The sequence below is a fragment of the Nerophis ophidion genome, linkage group LG18 (genome assembly GCF_033978795.1).
Source record: "Nerophis ophidion isolate RoL-2023_Sa linkage group LG18, RoL_Noph_v1.0, whole genome shotgun sequence".
NCBI lineage: Eukaryota > Metazoa > Chordata > Actinopteri > Syngnathiformes > Syngnathidae > Nerophis > Nerophis ophidion.
Window position 1 is genome coordinate 22,658,279 of NC_084628.1, and position 26,467 is coordinate 22,684,745.

Below are 26,467 nucleotides of genomic sequence, written 5' to 3' on the forward strand. Positions count from 1 at the left end.
TAAATGGGGTTGGAGATGTCCTCATGGGTGGGGCGGAATTTGGCAATAATCATGTGGTGCCACCAGTACGACACATCTTCAGTTGTGTTCCCCGACGTCAATGGGTGTTTCGGCCATTCATCACAAGACAACTTCTGCCAAGGTTGGCCCACCACAGGCTGATCAGACCTAGGTGTGTCGCATGGTGGCACCACGTGATTATTTGGCAGCCCATGCTGCATAACTGTGTTTCAGCCACAGCTAGTCACTGCTCTGTTCTGCTGCGGAGGCAAGTTGTTTAATTGCCTTCCGTTGGGCCTGTCCTCTCATCCCTATTTCCTTCAGGAGTCTTGTGCTGGAACTGGCTACCAAGCCTCTCCAGCTCACCTCCACTGGCCACACCTGGCTGAGGTCTACCCGCATTTGCCAATCCCGGGTTGCGTTCAGTGGGCCTAAGTCTGGAGGTGATGGCTTGGTCCGACGTTTCTCTCCTTCCCGGATGAAAGTTGTTTTGCATGGGAAGGTAGCCTGAGCATTTAGAGGCATGGCATTGGTAATTACTCTCTTAGTATCATGTTCGGCAGCCAAGCACTTCAGTACCTGGTTGCGGTGCCAGGTGTCTCTCCCTTGAGTCAGACTGGTCTTGCAACCCACCAAAGATGTGTTTGAGGGTTGCTGGGGCTGTTCACTGGAGACAGGCTGGGTCCTCTCCATACCAGAGATGTAGGTTGGTTGGAGAGGGCAGGACATCATATGTGGCTCTAATGATGGAACTTAGTTTATTAGATTCCATGCTCCATATTTGGTTCCATGTGATTTTTCTCCTCTCCACGCCCTCTCAGTTCATCCAGCGGCCTTGCTGGGCTTGGGAGACTGCCTTGGCACACCTGGGTGCTTCCTCCTGGTGGCGCACTTCCTCCACCACCATTGCAGTTGCCTTTTGCAAAGTGGGTGCTGTTGCTTCCAAACCAAGGCCTCCTCTGCCATATTGGACATGCCCCACTATATCCCAGTGTCTTTTGCAAAGTGGGTGCTGTTGCTTCCAAACCAAGGCCTCCTCTGCCATATTGGACATGCCCCACTATATCCCAGTGTCTGAGGGCAGTCTTTGCCACTGCAAGTGCTGCAGATGGATTCCACTTCCTCCCTGCTGCTAGGGTTGGAGCAGCACCTCTGACAAATGGGTCCCGGGATTCTGTGAGAGAAATTTCCAGCCTTGATTTGGCACATTTGTACTCCTCCACCACGCTTGAGATCGGTAGGGAGAGGGTTCCTTTGCCATACAGGCCTATGCTACTAAGACATCTCGGCTGTCCAAGCCATTTCCTCACTTGTGCATTCACCAGTCTCTCCAGTCGATTGGCATGGGATAGAGCGACCTCATAGATGGAAATTGGCCACATGAGACGGGGCAGCAGCCCAAACTGAAAGCACTACAGCTTCAGCTTCCCAGGTAGAGCGGTGTTATTGATCTACTTGAGGCCGCTGATTGTATCCTGCCTGAGTTGGTCCACCTGCTTCCAGTCTTTGAGTTCTGCGCTATACCAGCGGCCAAGGCTTTTGATAGGCTTTTCCAGAATTGTTGGTATTCGCTCATTGTTTATGTTGAACCTCTCATTGGTGAGCTGGCCCTTGATGCTGGAGATACTGCGGGATTTGCTTTGTTTAACTTCCATTCGTGCCCATTAATGTATCCCTGGAGTTTGTGCTGCAGGTGTTTGGTGCATGCGTTTGTTGTTGTTATTCCCGTCATGTCGTTTATGTACATCCTTATTGGAGGAAGACGCAGCCCGCTCTTCAACCGCTCCCCTCCAACAACCCAACGGGATGCTCGAATAATGAGCTCCATTGCCATGGTAAATGCTAGTTGAGAGATTGTGCAGCTCACCATTATGCCTATCTCGAGGTGCTGCCAGGCAATTGTACTGGCCTGTGCTGTGATGCAGAACTGAAGGTCCTGGAAGTAGGCTTTGACCATCCTTGTGATGCCCCTCAGGGACTTGGAAGAAGTTGAACACTGTCCATAGAATCTCATTAGGCACTGACCCAAAAAAATTTGCAAGATCTAAGAAAACCACATGAAGGTCTTTCTTCTCCTTCTTGGACGTCTGTATCTGGTGCCAGATGACATTTGTGTGTTCCAGGCATCCTGAGAAACCGCCTATCCCTGCCTTCAGCACTGAGGTGTTGACAAAGTTGTTCTTCAGCAAGAATACTGAGAGCCTCAGGGCCACAACACTGAATAATATTTTTCCTTCCACATTAAGAAGACTGATCTGGCGGAACTGGTCGATGGTTGAGGAATTTTTCTTTTTGGAAATCAGGATCCCTCCTGCCCTTCGCCATGCCTTTGGTATAATTCCTTTTTCCCACGCCACTTTCATTAGCTTCCAGAGGTAATTCAAGACGCCTGGAGTGTTCTTAAAGAGCCTATATGGAATGGTGTTGGGTCCAGGTGCAGAGGCTGTTCTTGCCCACTTTAAAGTGCTCTCAACTTCTCTCTATGTGGGGGGCGTCGTTTCGAACTGGTGCTCAGGTGGTTGGATTGGTGGCATGCCATCTGGAATGCTGGCTGGCACATGCCTCTGGCTGTCTGAGTTTGTCTTCCGCAGGGGCTCCTCTAGTTCCCTTAAGGGTACCTTGAGGATCCCAGTTTTCTCGTTGACTAAAATGTCTTTGACAAACTTGTAGGGATCTCTGTAAAAGGCAGTTCTCGTTCGCTCTTTCTTCTTATGTTGCTTTCTCAGGCATTCTGCTATTCGCAGTGTTGCAAGACGCCGCTTGATGTAGTGCTTCAAGTCCTTTCCTTTCCTTTCCACTTCTGTGGCCTTTTTCCACTGCTTTCTCAGGCCCCTTCTTTCTTTCACAAGTCTTTCAGTCTCTTGTTGTCTCCTGGACTTGAGAGGGGCTGAAAGTTCCGTCTGTGTCCTAAGGTTCTTAATTTTTACCTCGAATCTCTCCACTCCATAGCTGTAATTGATCTCTCCAATCTTGTCCAGCTTTCTCTCCACGCACCCTTTCAGACCTTCTAAAATATGGACAAGGTCTGTGTCGGTGAATTCCCACTCCTTTTTCTGGCAGGATTTAGGCCAGAAATGGCTGAGTGGGCTCTGGACTCAAGTCCGTTGGTGCATTTGTGCTTGATTGAGCTTCGTCTGGGGTTGTGATACCCTGTGGACTGTGGTGACTATCTGGGCTTCACTCCACTGATTTGCCCTACTTCTAAGGAAGTAGTGGTCAATGCAAGGCCCCTCGCTAAGCTCTCTTAAGGCACTTTTTCCTGCCCTGATGGATCTTGAGACCCTTCTCTGATTTCAAGCCACAGATGCAGCTTTGTAGCTTGTGTCCTACCCAGACATCAGGATTCTTGATAGGACTAGTTGTTTAAGGTCCCTAAATATCCAGCACAACAATTAAATGGGGTTGGAGATGTTCTCTTGTGTGGGGTGAAATTTGGCAAATCATCACGTGGCGCCACCAGTACGACACAGTAAATAAAAAGGTAAAATAAGGTAAATATAAGGTAAAACAAAGAATAAATAAAATAAAATAAGTTAAATAGAAGGTAAATGACGAGTAAAAAAGGTAAAAAAGATGTATAAGAGCTCAAAGTGGTAAATAAAAGGTAACATAATGTAAATATAAGATGAAAGAAAGAATACAAAACGTAAAATAAGTTAAATAGAAGGTAAATAAAAAATGAAATAAATTGAATAAAAAGTACAATAAGGTAAAATAAGTTCAATAGAAGGTAAATAAAAGGTAAATACATAAAATAAAAAGTAAAAAGAAATATAGAAGCTAAATAAAAAGGTAGAAAATGGTCAATACAATTTTAAACAAGTTAAATAGAAAGTAAAAGAAGGAGTTAGGAAGGTAAAAGAAGATAAAACAAGGTACTATACAGTCAAAAAAGGTAAATACTGTAGAAGGTAAAACAAGTTAAATAAAACGAATATAGAGGGTAAAAGAAGATAAAACAACGTAAAAGAAGGCAAAAAAAGATAAAACAAGGTAAAAGAAAGCAAAAGAAGATGCAATAAGTTAAATAGAAGGTAACAAAAGGTAAATAAAAAGTATAAAAAGGAATATAGAAAGTAAAACTAGGTAAAAGGCGGTCGAATAACTTCACTTGAAGACAAATAAAAAGATCAAATAAGGTAAATAGAAGGTAAATAAAAGTGAAATAGAAAGTAAAATAAGGTGATAGAAGGCTAAAACAAGGTAAAAGATGGTCAACAGAGGTAAAAAGAAGGTAATGAAGGTTATGACAAGTAAAAAAATCGTTATTCCAAATATTTTCCCTAAAATACGCATTGAGGCTATAAAGGGTGTTTTTTAGCTTTAGAATCGGCATGAAAAACAATTTTTGTGCACCCCAATGATCACGATGTAATGATAGTATTAAAGGTTCTATCGTATAAAGTGCGGTTTATCACACAGAACCCTGGTCCGTAATGAAGAGAAAAAACAACAACAAAGAAAAGATGATACATGTGTCGCGTATTCTCCTGATGACCTTTTCAATACTTACATCTGCTCAGATGAACGGGAGCCCAATTTAATATTTGCTCCCCCCACCCCCAGAGGGAAAAGCGGAAGGCAGCAGTTAGTGAAAAGGTGTCTCCTACCTGACAGTGGCTCCCTGGGCTTGACCTCCTCTTCCGGCTCCTTGTGCACCGGCTGCTCCTCGGGGCCCTGCGACGAGTGGTCGGCCCCAGACTCCCTCTTCGTCTTCCCCAAGCCCACCATCTTCATGAAGGACACACGACGGCTGGTGGAGTCGCACTCGCTCTCCGAACAGTTGAGCTCGCCGTTGGTGCGGAAGCTGAGGGTGTCGCGGTATTTGCCCGCAAACCTGCAAGAAGCGAAAACATATGGAGGTTAATTTGTCTTTATTATGAGAGCTTTTTTGGACACCGAATTTCTCCAACAAAATGTTTTCGTGTTTAAATTTTGCGAATTTTGTAATATTACATAAAATGATGTTGACAATTTCACTGAATAAAAAATTGTGAACAACATTTGCGTGATAGAACACATCTTTTTAAAATACGTTGTGTAAAAAAAAATAATCAGGGTAAAAAAATTGGTGCGGAAAAATTCAGTGTAAATAAACTTAGTGTAAAAATTATTCCATCCATCCATCCATTTTCTATCGCTTGTCCCTTTCGAGGTCGCGGGGGGTGCTGAAGCCTATCACAGCTGTATTCGGGTGGAAGGCCTCGTACACCCTGGACAAGTCGCCAAAATTATGTGCAAAAAAATTCAGTGTAAAAAAATATTCAGAGTAAAAAATATTCAGTGTAAAAAATTTTCAGACAGACAAATTCCGTGTGGAAAAATTCAGTGAAGCAACAAATATTTCTGCACTGAATTTTGGCAAAGGAATTTTCTTACATCAAATTTTCTGATGTAAAAAGTTTTAAAAATGTTTACACATTATGCTGACAATATCACATAATAAAAAGTTGTGTTTAAAAAATGTGTTCGTCAGAATGCAGAGTTTTAAAATTCAGAGTGTAAGAATTCAGTGTAAAAGAAAATTCATAGCAGAAAAATTCAGTGTAAAAAAATTTGGTGCAGAAAAATTAAGTGTAAAAAAATTGAAAGCAGAAACATTCAGTGTAAAACAAATTTGGTGCATATAAATTTTGTGTAAAAAATTGAAAGCAGAAAAATTCAGTGTAAAACAAAAATGGTGCGGAGAAAAAAGTGTAAAAAAAATTTAAGCAGAAAAATCTAGTGTAAAACAAATTTGGTGCAGACAAATTCAATGGGAAAAAGTTAAGTGTATAAAACAAATCAGTGCAGAAAAATTTAGTGAAGCAACAAATATGTCTGCACTGAATTTTGTGGAAGGAATGTTTTTTTTTTTTAATCAAATTATGTTGACAATATCACCAAATAAAAAGTTGTGAGCAAAATGTGTGTTTAAAAAAGTAGTTTGTCAAAATACAGTGTTTTGAAATTCAGTGTGTTAAAATTCAGTGTAAAAAAAAATTTTTCAGAAAAAAATTTGGTGCGGAAAAAGTCAGTTACAAAATTTTGGTGCAAAATAAATTCAGTGTAAAAAAATGCGGTGTAATTTTTTTTAAGCAGACACATTCAGACAAACACATTTGGTGCAGAAAAATTCAGTGTAGGCTCTGCGATGAGATGGCGACTTGTCCAGGGTGTATGCCGCCTTTCGCCCGATTGTAGCTGAGATAGGCATCAGCGCCCCTTGCGACCCCAAAAGGAATAAGCGGTAGGAAATGGATGGATGGATGGAAATTCAGTGTAAAAAAATTTAAGGCAGAAAAATCCAGTCTAAAACAAATGTGGTGCAGATAATTTCAGTGTAACATTTTTTAATGTGAAAAGATTGGTGCAGAAAAATTCAGTGTAAAAAATATTTCGTATACAAAATATTCAGTGCAGACAAATTCCGTATAAAAAAAAATCAGCTTATAAAAAAATCTGTGTAAAAAAAGAAACGAATATTTCTGCACTAAATTTTGCAATGTATTTTTTTTTTTACATCATTACATTATGCTGACAATATCACCTAATAAAAATGTGTGAGCAAAATATGTGTGTAAAAATTTAGTTTGTTAAAATACAGTGTCTTAAAATTCAGTATGTAAAGGTTCTGTGTAAAAAAAATTCAGAGCACAATAATTCAGTGTAAAACAAATCAGTTAAAATAAATTAGTGTAGAAAAATCAGTGTAAAAAAAAGTCAGTATGAAAAAAATCAGTGAAGAGAAATTCAGTGTGAAAAAATTTACTGCAGAAAAAAAGGCAGTGTAAAAAACTTAATGAAACAACCAATATTTTCACTGAATTTTTCTGAACTGATTTTATATGCATTGACATTTCTTACATATACATTTTCTGCAGTGAATTTGTACACAATGATTTTTTACAGTGAATTTCCACACACTGAATTTGAAAACACTATTAGAAAAACATGAATTTTTAAACACTAACTTTGCTCACAAATTTGTATTAAATAAAATTTTCAGCATTATTTGATGTACAAAAATTCAGTTCACAAAATTGAAACGCAAAAAATTCAGTTACATAAATACAGTGTCAATAAAAAAAGACACAATTTAACCTCCCTAAAAAGACAGACGGCGCCCGTTTGAATTGACGCGTCCAACAACCTTGGACCATGACCTTTGACAGTGGAGAATCACGTTGGCGTTTACCTGAGCAGACTTCCCTCCGAGCTCCGCCTGCCTCTCTTCTTCTTTTCCGCAGGCGACGGCGTCCCCTGCAGCGACCCCTGTGGCGAGGATGCGGCGCTGTCTTTGCTGCGCGCCGACATCCTCAGGGTCTTCCCCAGCTTTCCCAAACTCTTCAGGGGGGATTTGATCTTGAAGGAGCCCTTCCCTGAGCCCCCTTTGCCCTTCTTGCCCTCGTTGGCCTCGTTCTCATCTTCCTCGTCCTCAAAGGGGTTGCGGTCCCCCGGAACGTTGCCGTCCAGGAAGGAGCCGCCCGGCGACCAGTGGTTGCCATGGCCACCGCCGTCGTCGTCGAAGGGGGTGTGGTGGTGGGGGTTGATGTTGAGGCTCATCCTGCGGATGAACAAAGCGTTGTCGAGGGTCGGACCGCCGCCCTTCAGTCGCACCGGCAGGTTCTTGAGGATGGGCATGGTGGCACGAGGGGAGGGGAAAGAGGGGGGGAAGAACCTAGAAGAAAGTAGAGGAACACCAATCAACTTCAACTTATCAAAAGTTGTTTGTCATTAATTCATTTTCTGGCGACAAATCCTAATGAATAAATGTGCATGCTCGGCTACGCTAAGCTCAGACATGTTACGCTAGACAGCTAGATAGATAGTAAATATAAGGTAAAAGAAATAATATAGAAAATAAATTAAGTAATATAGAAGGTAAATAACAGGTAAACAATTTAAAAAATAATAATAAAAGCTCAAAGTAGCAAATAAAAGGTAAAATAATGTAAATAGAAGGTAATTATAGGGTTAAAAAAAGAATATAGAAGGAAAAATAAGTTCAATAGCAGGTAAATAAAAAGTGAAATAAATGTAATAAAAAGTAAAAGAAGGAAATAAAAGGTAAAATAAGTTCAATAGATGGTAAATAAAAGGTAAAATACATCAAATAAGAGGTAAAATAAGTAATTAGGAAGGTAAAATAAGATAAAACAAGGTAATATACGGTCAAAGAAGGTAAGTAGAATGTAAAACAAGTTCAATCAAATGAATATAGAGGGTAAAAGAAGAAAACAAGGTAAAAGACAGCTAAAAAAGATAAAATAAGGTAAATGTAAATTAAATAAAAGATAACATAAGTTAAACTGTAGGTAAAATAAGGTAAATAAAAAGTAAAAAAAGGAATATAGAAGGTAAAACTAGGTAAAAGACAGTCGAATAACTTCATTGGAATTTAACCTCCTAAAAAGGCTAAATAGGCGTGTCAAAACTATCTAATAATAATAACACTAACCAAACCTTACTATTAGCATTAGCGATTTTACATGGAGATTTTGACATCTCCAAATTTGATAAAGGAAACTACAACTAAGATGAATGCTACAATGAAACAGCTGGTGTGTAGTAAGCACAATACCTACACTATGAACACTTTGTAGGGCGCAACATAACACATTCAACTCCCTGGAAAAAGATACTTCCTAGTTAGACAACATACATTAGTTAGCCTATACAGTGCTGCCTTTTAAGGCTCGGAAGTGCAACTGCATTGAGACTCAAATGTGTAAGAAACAGGGTGTTGCAACTGGAGAGCGCAATTGTCATAATCAGCTCATTTTAAATTGTTACACTAGAAATTAAACAGTTATCATCAAACAATTGTAGCTAACCCACTAGCCAGTAGGGACAAACTTTATAGGCATTGACCGAACTCTGTCGGTACTCCGTTCTTCCAAAATGCGCTAGCTTAATTTTTAATTTACATTGGATTTGCCCTAGACAGGCTACTATTAGCATTAACGATTTTACATGGCGATTTGGACATGTCCAAATTTGATAAAAGAAACTACAACAAGATTAATGCTACAATCAAACAGCTGGTTTGTAGTAAGCACAACACTTACACTATAAAAACTTTGCAGAGCGCAACATAACACAATCAACTCCCTGGAAAAAGCTACTTCCTAGTTAGACAACATTTGTTAGTTGGCCTATACCATCTCAGGCTTGGAAGTGCAACTGCACTGAGACTCAAATGTTTAAGAAACAAGGTGTAACAACTGGACAGCACAGATAACATTTTACAAAATAAAATGTTATCATCAAACAATTAACATTTATTATTACACACAAAAGTGCCGAAAAATTGAGTCCCAAGTACCGGTAATTGGTACCGTATCGGTTCAAATGTGATCAGTACCGATCCCTATCAGCTGGTGTGTTAGCTTGCTAGCAGTTAGTGCTAACACTGTTACAGTCTCTCAGGTGTGGTTGGACATATTTTAAAAATATCAAAGAGATACAAATGTTGTATGGATAAACGTCAGAGTCAATAATTGAAACAGTGGCTTGTAAAACGCTGCTCACGCCCATCGGAACAAACTGAACATCAGCATGAAATGAAAAAACTTAATGTTTACTTTCACAGCAGACCCTCAAATGGACAAGAAACCCTGCTCTCTGATTGGCTACAGCGGTAGGGACGATAATAAATTAATGCACCCCCCAGCTGGCCCTGCACATGGCATCAAATATGATTTGGTAGCCATAGCAACCAAGTTAGCAGCTATGTGACACTCCCAGTGATAAAGCTACTGATGTTCCTCATAAAGTCTTTAAACATTAACAAGGCTGCGCTGGGATCAGTAAACATTGAACATTTCAACAAGTCACTCTTGTCTCCCGGGGACGACAAGACAACTTTCACCACGAGTTATTCATATTAATGATCATTTCTTTATTTATTTCTCAATATATTTTATACTGATCAACAAAAACCTTTAATTATATGACACATAAAGACTCACAAAAATATTAAAATATCCCATTAAGACATGTTTTGTAGTATCTGAATATTTTTGTGACACTGTGGTGTAGGCCTGGTCGATATGGCCTTTTATTAATATCTCGATATGTTTAGCCCATGTCACGATACACGATATATATCTCGATATTTTGCCTTAGCCCTGAATGAACACTTGATACATATAATTACAGCAGTATGATGATTCTATGTGTCTACATTAAAACATTCTTATTCATACTTCATTGATATATCAGGGTTTCCCACACATTCATTTATTTGTGGCGGCCCGCCACGAAAGAATTATGGCCACCACAAATAAAAACAATAACAGATTTAAATAAATAAATAAAAAACATCTATATATTTTTTTCCGGCATTTGACTCGCTCGACCACTCATAAAAGCAATGGGACTCTGTCTGTGAATGGAGCTTGTAGTTACATATTATATAAATATTATATAAATATGTATATAAATATATACATAAAGTGTTGTAATTATATTAAAACTCCGTGTTGTTCTTGGTCATTGCCGCCGCCGCCGCCAAACCCAACACCGTCCCAACCACCCTCCCTCCCCACCCCACCCCCCTACCACACCACCACAAATAGATGACTGACCTATGGGAAACACTGTATATGAGCATTTGAACTTCCATGCAGAGAGGGAAATCACAACTAAGTCAATTTACCAAAACGGTATTTATTAAACAGTTATCAAGCAGTGGCACAAACATTCATGTAATTTCAAAAGAGAAAGTGCAAGATTGTCAGAGACATTTTAAAACAAGCTGAGTGCACTTTTATGCATGTTGTCACTAAGATGACATATCAAAACAACACTAAATTAAAGTGCACGTTTTGTACAGAATGCCCCTAAAATAATTTAAAACAAATAAAAGTGCACTTTTGTGCATGATGACACACAAGATATTTCAGTAACTGTAAAATAAAAATGAGCTGCATAATGAGAAATCAAATAGTGTATGTCCTTTGCTATGTGGTAGGTTACTGCGGATGTTATCTCTTTCTGTTTTTGATTTTTTATTTTTTTGTACGGTGTTGATCTGGAAATGGAAGACGCCAGGCTCAATTGGGTCAGTGCTGATTGCTTCGGCATTTTGTGAGTGTGGCACCAGCCGGAGATGTTGACATGCAGAGTTTCAGGCACTCTTCATTCTCTAGCAGGTGGATTTTCAAATGATGCTACACAATAGTAGAGTTGATACGTTTTGTAGCAACACTTTTGCCGCATACTTGACATAATAGGGTTGGCTGTTCAACATCTTCCCGCTTGAAGCCAAACCACCGCCAGACGATGGACCCTGTGCTGTTTTTCTTGGGAATTAATTATTCTTCCTCCATTTGTTACCAGATTAGCACCTTCTTTCTTTCTCTCATATTACCACTCGCACCGTTCCGCTTGCACCACTTGCCACAACTAACGTTACCCATGCAGCTACTCCTCTGTTGGTTGCATGCGCGGCAGTATGTGACGTATGCAACAAGGTGCCATTGTTTTGAGTCACTGTGAGAAGGAGACACAAGAAGGAGTGGAAAGAGCCTGTAGTGTAATGCCCGCAGCTAAAAGCAACTGCGTGAGAACGTATACTCGAATAGTCACGGAAAAGTTATTTTCTACATCGCACAGAAACAAACCCGCAATATATCGAGTATATTTGATATACCACGGGTTATATCATGGTATATCCCGTGGTATATAAGGTTAGGGTTGTATAACCCTAACCGCGATAGGGTTAGGGTTATATAACCCTAACACTATTGATGTGTAGGTTTTGGATTAATACCAATACATGGGGAACGAATTGTTTAATAATCTTGCTTAATTTAACAGAATCAAAATATCCATCTTGTTTTAACAGGAGTTCTGCTTAACTTAAAACTGTGAGAAATCTGGCGTTTAATGTCACCATTTATCTTTATACGAGGCAGGCATTTTTATATTTAATGAAAATATAAACATTTTGTTTTTATATTTACATTACATTACGATGCCTTTGAGTACAAAATAACAACCGTCTCTTTTAGTCCACTTCACCAACCCGGGAACATAAGTACAAAATAAATCGGCTTTCTTGGCCACTTACTGTACACCCGGTAATAAAAATACGGAACAAAGTGCGTCCTCTGGCAGCTCAATACGGAACGCGTACTTTTGTTTCTGAATACGAACAATTTAGTCTTTCGAGGGACAACCCGTCCCTCGAAAGATAAAAAAAAAATTAAAAAAAATAAATAAAAAAATAGCATTTTAGCATGTAGCTATAGCTTCCATGCCAAATGTGCAACGTCTTACATCATTACTGAGACATGGACGACAATTTAACATCAAAAATAGCGCTTTTATTTCAAGTTTCCTATGTGTGGGTTATGGAATTCAGTGTGTGTGTGTGTGTGTACACGGATGTTGTTGATGTGGTCAGTTTCCAGTCTCACCAGCTCAGGACACACTGCTGCTGCCAGAAATAGACACACACACACACACACACACACACTGAGCGGGCAGGACAGAGTGGGAAGCCGCTCTGCGGCGTTGGTTCCATAAATACCCAGCAGCCCCGGCGGCAGGTCAGGAAACCCCACGCTGTTTTCTTCAAGAGGGTCGCAGGGCATCACGGAAGCTTCTGGACACAAACAATGAAGCGGAAAGGACATCGATAGTGTGACGGACAGAACCCGACACCGCTGCGCCTCCGCGGGGCCCGGCCCGGTCCAAATAGTGGGAAGAACCCGGGGGCGAAGGGGGCGCCATTGAGACGCTGCTTCACCCGCTGAAGCACAAAGTACACAAGACATGTGACGCATCACCTTTGAGGCAGCTGTCAATCATCCATCCATTCATGCATTCATCCATTCATTCGGAACAACCTGACTGACACTGAAGGCCAAGAAGTCGCCACCTTTGAATGTCAGCAAACAGGAAACCCACAAGACAAGAAGATAGCCAATCAGACCACAGCCCAAAACTCAGCCTTGACCACCTCCTCCTCCTTGTGTGTGTGTGTTGATAAGGCGCTGATGTCGAAGGAAAAACTACACAAGAAGGCCAACTAGCCATAAGTCATAAGCAGTCATAAGCACTTCCTGTTTAAACTTTATCACCGTTTCCTTCTCAGCTCACTTCTGACTTCTGCCCCACGCCCCTCTTATGGAAAGAACCTTCCAACATGAGGACACTGCCCCCTGCTACCATGAGCACATTCACCAATATTGCGATTATATTAACGGTGCTAATTTTGGTCACAACCACCGTGATATGACACTTTCATATCATTGCATCCCTAATTCTAACATTTGCCCATGACTCCAGTAGAACTGAGAGCTAACTCAGCTATACTGCTTCTAGATAATGTTGCGATTTTCAAAGCAATTGACTCAGAAATGTAATGATGAAGAAAATATATTATAGTACCCTCATTTTAAAATGCTCCAATAAAAAAAATGTTTTTATTATAAAAAACAATTCATATTCATCGACACACAAAAGTACTTAAAATTGGTACCGTTGAGTACTGGTATAGATTTCCAGGTACAGGGAATTGATACCATACTGGTTCAAATATGATAAGTACTCATCCCTAATTACAGGAGATTGATAAAGATAGTCACCTGGCGGGATGTCAGTTTCCGAGTTAAAAGTGAACAATGCTAACAAAACGGCGGCTAATCTTGCCACTACCTTCACCACGACATTCAAGTTGACCAACTTTAGGCATAACAACTTTTTGATGGACTTCATCTTCAACCCTTGCCTCGTCAATAACACATCTCCACATTGGGGAGACTTTGCCATGACCAGGTAGAAAGACAACAGCGCAGTATAGCATTGGAGTCGGACTAGCAAGACGGCTATAAACCATCAGCAGCTCTTTGGCCATAGCGGAGATTATCTCTTTCGATGCACTTCTTTTTCGACATCGATAACACAGCTCTGGCTTGAGCGTGTCAAATGTCAATGCTAACACGGAATGCTAACATCACAGCGAATGATCGTGGCTGGGAGTGTCAACTTGATCCACTTTTGGCGGAACAACTTACCACATGGAAGCCCATTGCTAAATTTGAGAAATTACCCAGCATGTTGTCATTTTGTAAGACAAAAAACACGTTTCTTGTTTTAATGTATTCTAATTTGTAGAATACAACAAGTACGAAGTGGCTAACAATGCAGCTACTGGGAGTATTTCATTGCGTTCATAAATCCCTCTAAAAAACATCCAGAGACCACCAACAATACTCCATTTACATGTCGTGACCTGAATATTAACCAAATATTAACAATATTGTTATTATGCTAACTCGCTGCTATATTGACATGGTAGCTGCTGCATAGCCTCTGACTTGGTCAAAGTTAATTCTAGATTATAAATCATGCCTCTCACCTGGGTAGTAGAAGGTTGTGGACGAAAACCGAGAAGTTGGTCAACTTCTACGTTCAACTTAGACTTGGACATGGCGAGAAAGACGTAAAAGACGCTATTTTGCGGCCACCTGCATGAAGATTATGATTAATTCTTCATCTAAACTGGAAGATATAAACATCAATCAGCAGGGAGCGGACATTGTACAGCAAATGATTGTTTTATGTTCATAGTTTGTGTTTCTTTTTTATACTAAGCAAAACCGTTACTTGCTGGATCTGTTTATCAGCTTCTAAAACTTGTGGCTCATCCTCCTTATATTCAGGCTCAAAAATACAAGGTTGTAGATCATCATTAGTCCCAAAGTAGTCTTTGTTGTCTCTCATGAAGTCTGCCATGTTTAGTAAGTGTGCTTGTTGTTATTGTTGAAGAGTTCGCAGTTAAGCATCTGTGAAACTAATGTGATGTCCTACACTTAAAATGACCAAATTACGTAAATATTACAAGTATATATTACATATATATTATTACTCTACATATATGTAATGTTGATGGAAATTTTTGGATGTTTTTAGAGAGCTTTATAGTCGGCTAGCTAGCTGGCTAACTGGTTGGCATTTATTTTACGAGTTAGAATGCATGAAAAAAAATATATATATATAAGAACTTGTCTTACATAGGGATTGTAAATGATGGGCAAACTTCCCAAAATATTATAACATATATATAGCCATGAAAGTTTAATAATAAGGTTGAAGAATGAAGAACATCCGAGACTGCCTACAACACCCCTATGAAAAATATGAAATGGTTCATTCCACTCGAGGCAGACGTCATAACGTCACCAAAGCTCACCTTCAAGCCTTCACACGCAGCACAAGCATTTTAAAACAAGGATGAGGTGATAGAAGAAAGGTAAACATATAATAAATGTACTTATGGCAGCAAAATAAAATAATTATGGACACGTTTCACTTTGGCATCTCATTGCCGATAACAGGGACGGCGTGGCGCGGTGGTGGAGTGGCTGTGCGCAACTCGAGCGTCCCTGGTTCACTCCCCACCTAGTACCAACCTCGTCATGTCCGTTGTGTCCTGAGCAAGACACTTCACCCTTGCTCCTGATGGGTGCTGGTTAGCGCCTTGCATGGCAGCTCCCTCCATCAGTGTGTGAAGGTGTGTGTGAATGGGTAAATGTGGAAGTAGTGTCAAAGCGCTTTGAGTACCTTGAAGGTAAAAAAGCGCTTTACAAGTACAACCCATTTATCATTTATTTATTTAACTGTGGTGTAGTCAAGAACCCTTGATTAACGTTGGAAACAGAGGCATCAGTAGTTCTTAAAGACAGGGGGAGACTTATCTCCCAGGATATGCACTAATAATAGTGTAATAATAATAATAATAGAGGCCTATTATCAGAATTCTTATTACATATTGATGAGAATTGTATGTGTATCAGCTAATCTCTACTGTACACTCTGAAGTAAAAGGAAAAATTGACAGATTTTGGCACCAGACTTCTTCTGTTTGAGACAGTCATTACTGCCACAAGTGGTGGAAAAGTGTAATACAACTGACTACCACTGCACCATACGGACCACAGTTCAGAAAGAAATATTTTTGTTGGGCCTCTATGGGGCGCTCCCAGCTCCACAATGGGCCCCGGCCCTTAAGAACCACTGTTTTAATACATACACTGAAACACAAATAAGCCAATTGCCTCTTTTTCCACTCTAATGCTACTTTAATACTTTAGGAAGGCTTTAATAACAATCTCTGCTTGATGGATAATCGGAATTGTTTTTTTGTTCAGACGTTTGACTGACTTTGTAGAAGCCAATCGTAGCTAGCCTCGAGCTAACACAAATGCTAATGCAACTTGGGGGTTCAAGCTGGCCCAGTTTGCTTGAGGGTACATGGGCAGGACCTGCTTAAGTTTAGTTGTAAGTAAATAAAAGAGGCCTTTACAATACAGGTTTTAATAATATAATATTTTGCATGATCAGATAATATTTAAGTTGAAAAAATATGTATTTTTTTTTCCGTCAAAATTTTGTCCCAAAAAAGTATTTTATTGACGCATATTTTCTCCAGGCATTTGGGGCCACATGATATGATGTTTGACACCTGTGGTGTATGGGGCGGTGACTCTGGGTTTAATAGTGCGATGTTGGGCACTAACTGGTCGTAAAACAGGTTTTTACGCTCAAACTACAATAATATTGAAGGTGCACCACGGTTATATCTGGTACCAATTCGCTGTGATAAACGAGTGACGACTGTATGGAAACATGCATGGTCGACCGCTTATCTAGGCAAACTCTACTGGCCCCTATAGCCCAACCCCTGAGTCACAGCTCAAAACTAATACGGCAATTTTTCGGTCAAAGGTCATTGTGGAAGGGGGCATGGCCTGCAGGCCTGCAGCGAAGCGTGGTGTGCTAGGACCGGCTTTTAAGTCAGCAACAGGTGCGTAAATGGCCCAGGTGGGCATTGTTATCTAATCACCTGTCGCTCTGTATAAGCAGTAACCGTGAGGAGAGATGTTGTGGGAGCTGGTGGGAGAGCAAGAGCATGCCTGTCACACCCACAAAAGACAATTGCTGAAAAGCAACCCACAGACATTATTGAAAAATAAAACTGAATAGAACCTGAACCGGGCTATCATGTCGGTGCTTGGTGGTCCAAAGAACCCCCTGGAGGGCAACCTCCACAGTCATATTTTGCGTGCCGTGAGAGAACTTTCTCATATGGTCGTTTGCCTCATCTGTGAGAAAGTTCCGATCTATTTCAGCCTTTGTCTTCATGTCTTTTGTGCATTTTGCCCAGCGAGTGGCGCATCCTGACAGCTGAGAAAGATCTTTGTTGATCTCAGCATGGAGACTTCTCCGAGGGGGCCAGAAGCAAGATGCTCTGCAGAGAAGTTTCCCGTCATGCAACTGTACATGTACAAAACCCAAAACCAGTGAAGTTGGCACGTTGTGTAATTCGTAAATAAAAACAGAATACAATTATTTGCAAATCCTTTTTCAACTTATACTCAATTGAATAGACTGCAAAGACAAGATATTTAATGTTCGAACTGCTCAAATCTGATCAAGTAAGTGTTTGATGAGCATTCCTCAACTATCGCAGTCTTTTTTGACACTTGTGCCAGCTTTTATGAAACATGTTGCAGGCATCAAATTCCAAATGAGCTAATATTAGCAAAAAATAAAGTTTTCCATTTCGAACGTAAAGTATCTTGTTTTTGCAGTCTATTCAAATGAATATAGTGTAAGTTGCCCTGCGATGAGATGGCGACTTGTCCAGGGTGTACTCTGCCTTCCACCCAATTGCAGCTGAGACAGGCTCCAGCACCCCCCGCAACCCCGAAGGGAATAAGCGGTAGTAAATGGATGGATTGATACTGTAAGTTGAAAAAGATTTGCAAGTCATTGTATTCTGTTTTTACTCTCTTCCAGAAGGTCTTATCTTTGTCCACGTGACGTCAGATGAAACAAGAATTTAGCTTTTTGGCCACAATACCCAGTAATACGTTTGGAGGAAAAAAGAAGGTGAGGTCTTTAACCCCAGGAACACAATATCTACCGTCAAGCATGGTGGTGGAAGTATTATGCTCTAGGCCTTTTTTGCTGCCAATGGAACTGGTGCTTTACAGAGAGTAAATGGGACAATGAAAAAGGAGTATTACCTCCAAATTCTTCAGGACAACCTAAAATCATCAGCCCGGAGGTTGGGTCTTGGGTGCAGTTGGGTGTTCCAACAGGACAATGACCCCAAAAAACTCAAAAGTGGTAAAGGAATGGCTAAATCAGGCTAAAATTAAGGTTTTAGAATGGCCTTTCCAAAGTCCTAACTTAAATGTGTGGACAATGCTGAAGAAACAAGTCCATGTCAGAAAACCAACAAATCTAGCTGATCTGCACCAATTCTGTCAAGTGGAGTGGTCAAAAATTCAACCAGAAGCTTGTGGATGCCTACCAAAAGCACCTTATTGCAGTGAAACTTGCCAAGGGACATGTAACCAAATATTAACATTGCTGTATGTATACTTTTGACCCAGGAGATTTGGTCACATTTTCAGTAGACCGATAATAAATTTAGAAAAGAACCGAACTTCATGTTTTTTGTGACCAACAAGTATGTGCTCCAATCACTATCACAAAAAAAGGGCTGTAGATATCATTGGTAACTCAAAACAGCCATGACATTATGTTCTTTACAAGTGTATGTAAACTTTTGATTGCGAGTGTATATACACATATACATATATATATATATATATATATATATATATATATATATATATATATATATATATATATACACATACATATACACACACACACACACACATACTTATATATATATATATATATATATATATATATATATATATATATATATACACATATATTCATATACAGTTAGGCTCATAAGTTTACATACCCTGGGAGAATATATGATTTATTGGCCATTCTTCAGAGAATATGAATGATAACACTTTTGGTTATCATTCATATTCACTTGAAGAAAAATGGGCTGCATAGTCGAATCGCCAGAAGAAAGCCATCACTCCAAATTACTGTGTTCCAGAAGTTTTGAGGCTTGTCTCTGTGCTGTTTGGTGTAATGTAAGTGGGATACATTGTGACATTTGAGCAGAAATTGCTTTCTTCTGGCGACTCGACCATGCAGTCCATTTTTCTTCAAGTGCCTCCTTATTGTGCATCTTGAAACAGCCACACCACAATTTTTCAGAGAGTCCTGTATTTCAGCTGAAGTTATTTGTGGATTTTTATTTGCACCTGGAACAATTTTCCTGGCAGTTGTGGGTGAAATCTTTGCTGGTCTAACTGAATCTTCTGTCATTTAGATTTAAAAAGAGAAAACAGTTGTTTGCCAAAAAATAGTTTCACACAACCATTAAGCATGAGTGGAAGAAAGATTTTTGTGTTATCATTCATATTCTCTGAAGAGTGGCCAAGAAATCATAAATTCCCCCAGGGTATGTAAACTTATGAGCACAACTGTATACACACATACATATATACATATACACATACATACATACATACATATACACATATGTATGTATGTGTATATGTACATCGAGCTGGACTCACCAGGAACGGCCGAGTGGGCGTAGCCAAGACAGGGTTAGCCTAGCTTAGCATTAAGAGAAGATGGATGGTCGACTCAGAACCTAGAACTGGACCCAATAAATCCACTTCCACGGCAGTACCAAACAAGTCCAGCTGTTTCACATTGTTGCTGAGGAGAGCCAATCTGGAAACTTCCTGCCCACTTGAACATCCCATAATACACGCACCGGCCACACCAGCTAGCCTCCAGGCCGACATTCCAACCCGATTCATCCTTTGTCGTCAAACCCGAGCCAAAACATCTGCCTCTCTGCGTCCTCCTGAAAGTCACCTGACCGGAACGGTAGCGAATCAGGACTAATACGTCGCCTGGAGACTTGCTAACGCGCATACGGCGGCTGCGATTTGACACTGAAACAGATCCTCATTATCGGAACGTTCATCATGTAGTAACTTCGTCCTGCAAAAAGGCGCCACTCATTTGGCATCAGACCGACAGTCAGCCTGCTTGTATCCATGGCAACCACAGGTGAGGTTCAACATGGCGTCCCTGTCACTTTACAGCATGCGGCACTCAGGTCAACAAAGCAGCAAGCGAGGTCAAAGTTCAGCAGTTCAAGCGAAGGTTCTGTCATTTTCATGTGGAAGTGAAAAATGTCAAAGTCAGCAAAAAAAAAGAAAAACCCAGGGGAGAAGGAAGGGAGGGTGGGAGGGATGCGTTCCTCTTTTTCATCCATTGAAGCTTTTGAGTTCTTTCTGGTGCATTCATACACTTTTCAAGCAGGAAGGGGACAGTCAAAAAAAAAAAAAAAAAATGCGGATGTGACCTTTGAACTGCTTTCTCTTTCATGCATCAGCGGCGGCCGACACAAGCTCGGCGTGAATGCGACGTCTCTCAAGAGACTGACGCGAGTTTCTCCGTTTGTTTTCCCTTCGAGAAAATTCCCATGATGAATGTTTGACTGAGTCATCCTGCATGCAAACAACATCCATTGTCCAACACAGGCAATCATTGACCACATTAACTGCAGTCACGCTGGGTTTTTTTTAACACCCGCCTCAAGACGCCTGAATGCACCATCTTACCGGACGCTTCATTAGGTACACCCTCTCATCACATCCAATGCAAACAATCCTTTTTTGTGTTCACCTTCTCAAAGTATTAGAAACAATTGTCATCGACCTTTTTCACAGTTAAACCATTCTGTGATATATTTTTACCTATTTTTGTCAGATTTTGTAAAAAGGCCATTTTTGTCTTTACATTATGCCTATTTGCTGTCTTTTTTTCCAACTACAGGATAGAAATGTCTCCCGGGCCACACTTTAGAGACTTGGTCCCCAGACTACGGCCCGCGGGCCAGATCCGGCCCGCCAGCGTTCGAGATCTGGCCCACGGGAAGACCCAAATTTAAAAAAAAAATGTTTTTCTTTTTTTAAATCTGTCTTTTCTAATCTATTTTCTACCCCTTGTTGCTTGTTACTCTCAGAGTCTCCTGGCCGCAAATTATTTTAACCAATGCGGCTCCCGGGTCAAAATGTTTGGGAATCCCTGCTCTGGAGACTCATGCAGTACACAATCATAAACATGACGTTAAATGAACATTTAATTAAAAAGTGAACAATATTGATTTTGTAAAGCCTGACTTATTTGTCATAGGACAGGGGTGTCAAACTCAATTTCATTGAGGGCCGCTTGTATGAATACAAACGTACAGCGCAGCTGGAAAGTATTCGCAGCGCTTCACTTTTCCCACATTTTGGTATCCATCCATCCATCAATGTTACAGCTTTATTCCAAAGTCATTTTTGTCCTCAAAATTCTACACACAATACCCCATAATGACAATGTGAAAAGTTATCTTAAAAACATTTTGATAATTTATTCAGACTAAAAAAATCACATGGAGAAAAGTATTCACAGACCCAAGTCTTTTTGAATATATGCCACAAGCTCGGCATAGCTTTCTTTGGGCAGTTTGTCCCATTCCTCTTTGTAGCAACCAAGTGTTGGTTTTCATCCAGGATGTCTCTGCACATTGCTGCATTCTTTTTAGTCTAGTCAGGGAGCTGACCAAGAACCTGATGGTCACTCTGTAAGAGTTACAGCATTCCTCTGTCGACAGAAGAGAACCTTCCAGAAGGACCACCATCTCTGAAGCAATCCACCAACCAAAATGCACCAGAAAGACTCTCGGACCATGAGGAACTAAATTCTCTGGTCTAACAAGACAAGATTGAAGTCTTTGGCGTGAATGCCAGGCATCAGGTTTGGAGGAAACCAGGCCAATACCGTCCCTACAGAAAAGAATGGTGGTGGAAGCATCATGCTGTGGGGATGGTTTTCAGCTGGGAGACCAGTCAGGATAGGGGGAAAGATAAATGCAGCAATGTACAGAGACATCTTGGATGAAAACCAACAACCAACCCATCCAACCTGATGGAGCTTAAGAAGTGCTGCAAAGAGGAATGGGCCAAACCACCCAAAGATAGGTGTGCCAAGATTGTGGCATCGTGTTCAAAAAGACTTGAGGCTGTAATTGCTGCCACAGGTGCATGACAAAAGTATTGAGCAAAGAATGTGAACACTTATGCACATGTGTTATTTTACTTTTAATAACATTGCTAAAAATGTTTTTTTATATATTTTTCACATTGTCATTATGGGATATTGTGTGTAGAATTTTGAGGACAAAAATTGTCTTATTCCTTTTTGGAAGTAGGCTGTGACATAAAATGTTGGAAAAGTGAAGCGCTTTGAATACTTGGCAGACCCACTGTATATTAGCTTTGTGACACTATTCGAATCAGAATCTCTTTTTGATGGATGACTTGCTTTATTATCTCAAGTCAAGGTGACAAGCAAATATCTATTTTTGATAGCGAGTCTAAAAAAGAATTCCATTAAATTGAAATAAGGTGTAAATATGTAAACATATGTAATTTCTGTTCAAATTGAAGGAACAAACACATTTAGCCAGAGAGAACTTCATTATTTCCAGGCTTTCGCAGGCCACATGACATAATGTTGCGGCACATAAATAATGTGGCAGGCTACTTTAAATGACAAGGCAAGCCACATACAATGATGTGGTTTGGTTACATACAACAATGTGGCGGACCACATAAATGATGTGGCCTGTTTGTAAAATAATGTGGGGAGCCACATAAAATACTGTGGCCGGCCACATAAATATTGTGGCCTGCTCATAAAATAATGTGGCGGACCACATTAATGAATTGGCCTGCTCGTACAATTATGTGGCGGGCCACATTTATAAAGTTACATGCTCGTAAAATAATGTTGCGGGCCACATATGAAAATGTGTCATCCCATATCAATGACGTGGCCTCCTCGTAAAATACTGTGGCGGGCCAAATAAATTAAGTGGCTCGTAAAATAATGATGTGGCCTGCTCGTACAATTATGTTAATAAAGTGACCTTCTCGTAAAATAATGTGTCGGGCCACATATAAAAATGTGTCATCCCATATTAATGAAGTGGCCTGCTCGTAAAATAATGGGGCCGACTACATTAATGATGTAGCCGGCTCGTACAATTATGTTAATAAAGTGACCTTCTCGTAAAATAACGTGGCGGGCCACATATAAAAATGTGTCAGACCATGTTAATGATGTGGCCTGCTCGTAAAATTATGTGGCAGATCACATTAATGAAGTGGCCTGCTCGTACAATTATGTGGCAGGCCACATTAACAAAGTGACATGCTCGTAAAATAATGTGGAAATGTGTCATCCCATATTAATGAAATGGCCTGCTCGTAAATTTATGTGGTTGGCATCATAAATGAAGTAGCCTGCTCGTAAAAAAAGGGCCAAATACATTAAAGAAGTGGCCCGCTCGTACAATTATGTTAATAAAGTGACCTTCTTGTAAAATAATGTGGTGGGCTACATATAAAAATGTGTCATCCCATATTGATGAAGTTGCCTGCTCGTAAAATAATGTGGCGGGCCACATAAATTAAGTGGCCTGCTCGTAAAATAATGGGGCCGACTACAGTAATGAAGTGGCCTGCTCGTAAAATAATGGGGCCGACTACAGTAATGAAGTGGCCTGCTCGTACAATTATGTTAATAAAGTGACCTTCTCGTAAAATAATGTGGCGGGCCACATATAAAAATGTGTCCGACCATATTGATGATGTGGCCTGCTCGTAAAATTATGTGGCAGATCACATTGATGAAGTGACCTGCTCGTAGAATAATGTGGCGGGCCACTTTAAAGAAGTGACCAGCTTTTAAAAAAAACTGGCGGACTTCATTAATGAAGTGACCTGCTCGTAAAATAAATTGAAGGGTCACATAAATAATGTGGCAAACCACATAAATGATGTGGCAGGCGATTTGAAATGTCATGATAGGTGCAAAGAATGGCCCCCGAACCGTTTGCAACCGGATTTTTTTTCATATTCATGAAACGGGGACAGACAAAAACAACAGGAACAATGGTGACATTTAGATATTATAATATAATAATAATAATATACTGTAATATATAACAGATTTATCTTTTGTTTGTGTATGCCCCACAGTTCATATTAATTCGGTTTTGGACAAACTTAATCGTACGCTGAAACATTTCTCGTAACAAACTAGTCCATTTGTCTGGAATGGAATGTCCAAACCAAGAATCGCATTGGTGACTCAATCTATGTGCTTTTTGTATTGACTGCAAAATAATCCGCCTTGGGGCCATAGAAAGTTGCGAGTAAAGGTGGGGAAAATAATAAATTGTTTGACGCATCACAATTGGAACCTGGCTAATTAATGAATCGATGGACAAATGTCCAAATATCGATTATTGTATGTCAAATAAAGTCATACAGACAGTTCTAAAATGTGGCATTAATTTTAATGTTCTTTAAATGTTAGTTAAAGTTCGCTTATTGCCAACCAACGGAGAACCATTAGCTAGCATTCTTTTACCGTTATTGGCCGGGTTAGCATGTACGCACACGAAGGAGCGAAACAAGAAAATAATACATGCGTTGTATATTTCAACAGGAGACTCACGCTTTTAAAGATAGCAACCAATAGGAAGGAGAAATAATAAATCAGCAGAGACAATAATATCTGTCAGCCATACAGTAGATATGAACCAGATAGACGGCACACGTCTTTGAGCCGTGAGTTTATGGCGACTGGGGCCAAAGTGTGCGGACATTCTGCTGTTTTTAGGAGGCACACACATTAAATCCAGGATGTCTACTCGCCAATTCGGCACTTTTGTGTATTTTCTAGCTTAGCAGGCAACACATCGCTAGTCTTCCATATATACTGTATGTCTATGCTTGAAATGACGCAACACTGCATACAAAGACAGCTTGTAGACATATTAATGATACATTTATGCACAACCTTGCGAATATATAACAATAATTGTAAACAATAATTGTAAATTATATATAACAGTTAAATGTTAAATTACCAATAATTTAATAATAATAGGTGTGGTGAAATTAACCTCTGCATTTGACCCATCCCCTTGTTCACCCCCTGGTAGGTGAGGGGAGCAGTGAGCAGCAGCGGTTTCCGCTGCTGCTTAACAATATTCAACATAATGATTAGATATGTCCGATAATATCGGGATGCCGAAAATATTGGGATGCCGATATTATCGGCTGATAAATGCTTTAAAATTTAATATCGGAAATTCTCGGTATCGGTTTCAAAAAGTAAAATTTGTGACTTTTTAAAACGCCGCCGTACGGAGTGGTACACGGACGTAGGGAGAAGTACAGAGCGCCAATAAACCTTAAAGGCACTGCCTTTAAGTACCGGCCCAATCACATGATACCTACGGTTTTTCACACAGACAAGTGAATGCAAGGCATACTCGGTCAACAGCCATACAGGTCACAGTGAGGGTGGCCGTATAAACAACTTTAACACTGATACAAATATGCGCCACACTGTGAACCCACACCAAACAAAAATAACAAAGACATTTCGGGAGAACAGCCGCACCGTAACACAGCATAAACACAACAGAACAAATACTTAGAATCCCCTGCAGCACTAACTCTTTCTGGGCGCTACAATATACATCCCCTGCAACCCCCTACCCCCCTCCAACCCCCATAACCCCACCCACCTCAACCTCCTCATGCTCTCTCAGGAAAAGCATGTCCCAAATTCCAAGCTGCTGTTTTGAGGCATGTTAAAAAAAATAATACACTTTGTGACTTCAATAATAAATATGGCAGTGCCATGTTGGCATTTTTTTTCCATAACTTGAGTTGATTTACTTTGGAAAACCTTGTTACATTGTTTAATGCATCTAGCGGGGCATCACAACAAAATTAGGCACAATAATGTGTTAATTCCTCGACTGTATATATCGGTATCGATTGATATCGGAATCAGTAATTAAGAGTTGGACAATAGCAGAATATCGGATATTGTCCAAAAAGTCATTATCGGACATCTCTAATAATGATAATATAATGATCTTAGATGTATAAATAATCGATCTATAAACGATCGTAGCCCCAAACTGACTCATATTGTAATCGGGAGGTTCCCAAAGATTCCCATGTTTAGTTGTGAATTCCAGCACTTTAATAAAGCAGGTGAGAAATACTATTGGATTCAAGAGCAAAACTCTGCATGCCAACAAAAGTTCCCAGTGAAGGGAAAAAAAGCTTTATTTCATTTGACATTTCTATTTATTTCAAATAGTTTTCCGCATGTAAAACTACGATTCTTCCTTTTAAAATGTGTTTGTGTGTTCATATTTTGGGCGTCTGGATTGGATTTTCATTATTTCTTCAAAATAATGACATATATTTTGAACAGATTGGTCACCCTTTGTTACACTAAGCTGACTTGTTAGCATAGCTATGTTGTATCAGTCACATCAGTCAAACTGTGGCTCCATCTAGTGGTACGCCAAAGAATCACTTAATTACATATTGTAACGACTCGAGCTGTCATTAAAAGATTGATTGGCCTTCAATGGAAGTCGTTGTAATCCGACTACTGTAAATCATAGTCGACGCAA

The 26,467-nt window shown here is 40.1% G+C and overlaps 1 protein-coding gene across 2 annotated transcripts in view; it reads right to left on the bottom strand.

The window, feature by feature from the left end:
- Positions 1-26,467, bottom strand: part of LOC133536940 (tumor necrosis factor alpha-induced protein 2-like) — a 69,736-nt gene that overhangs the window by 32,616 nt on the left and 10,653 nt on the right. For both annotated transcript variants that reach the window (XM_061877681.1, XM_061877680.1), the window contains exons 2-3: positions 7,178-7,660; positions 4,611-4,837 (exon numbers count right to left, since the gene is read on the bottom strand). In XM_061877681.1, coding sequence (XP_061733665.1) covers positions 4,611-4,837; positions 7,178-7,623 — 673 coding nt within the window. In that variant the 5' untranslated portion in view covers positions 7,624-7,660. The remainder of the gene's footprint in view (positions 1-4,610; positions 4,838-7,177; positions 7,661-26,467) is intronic.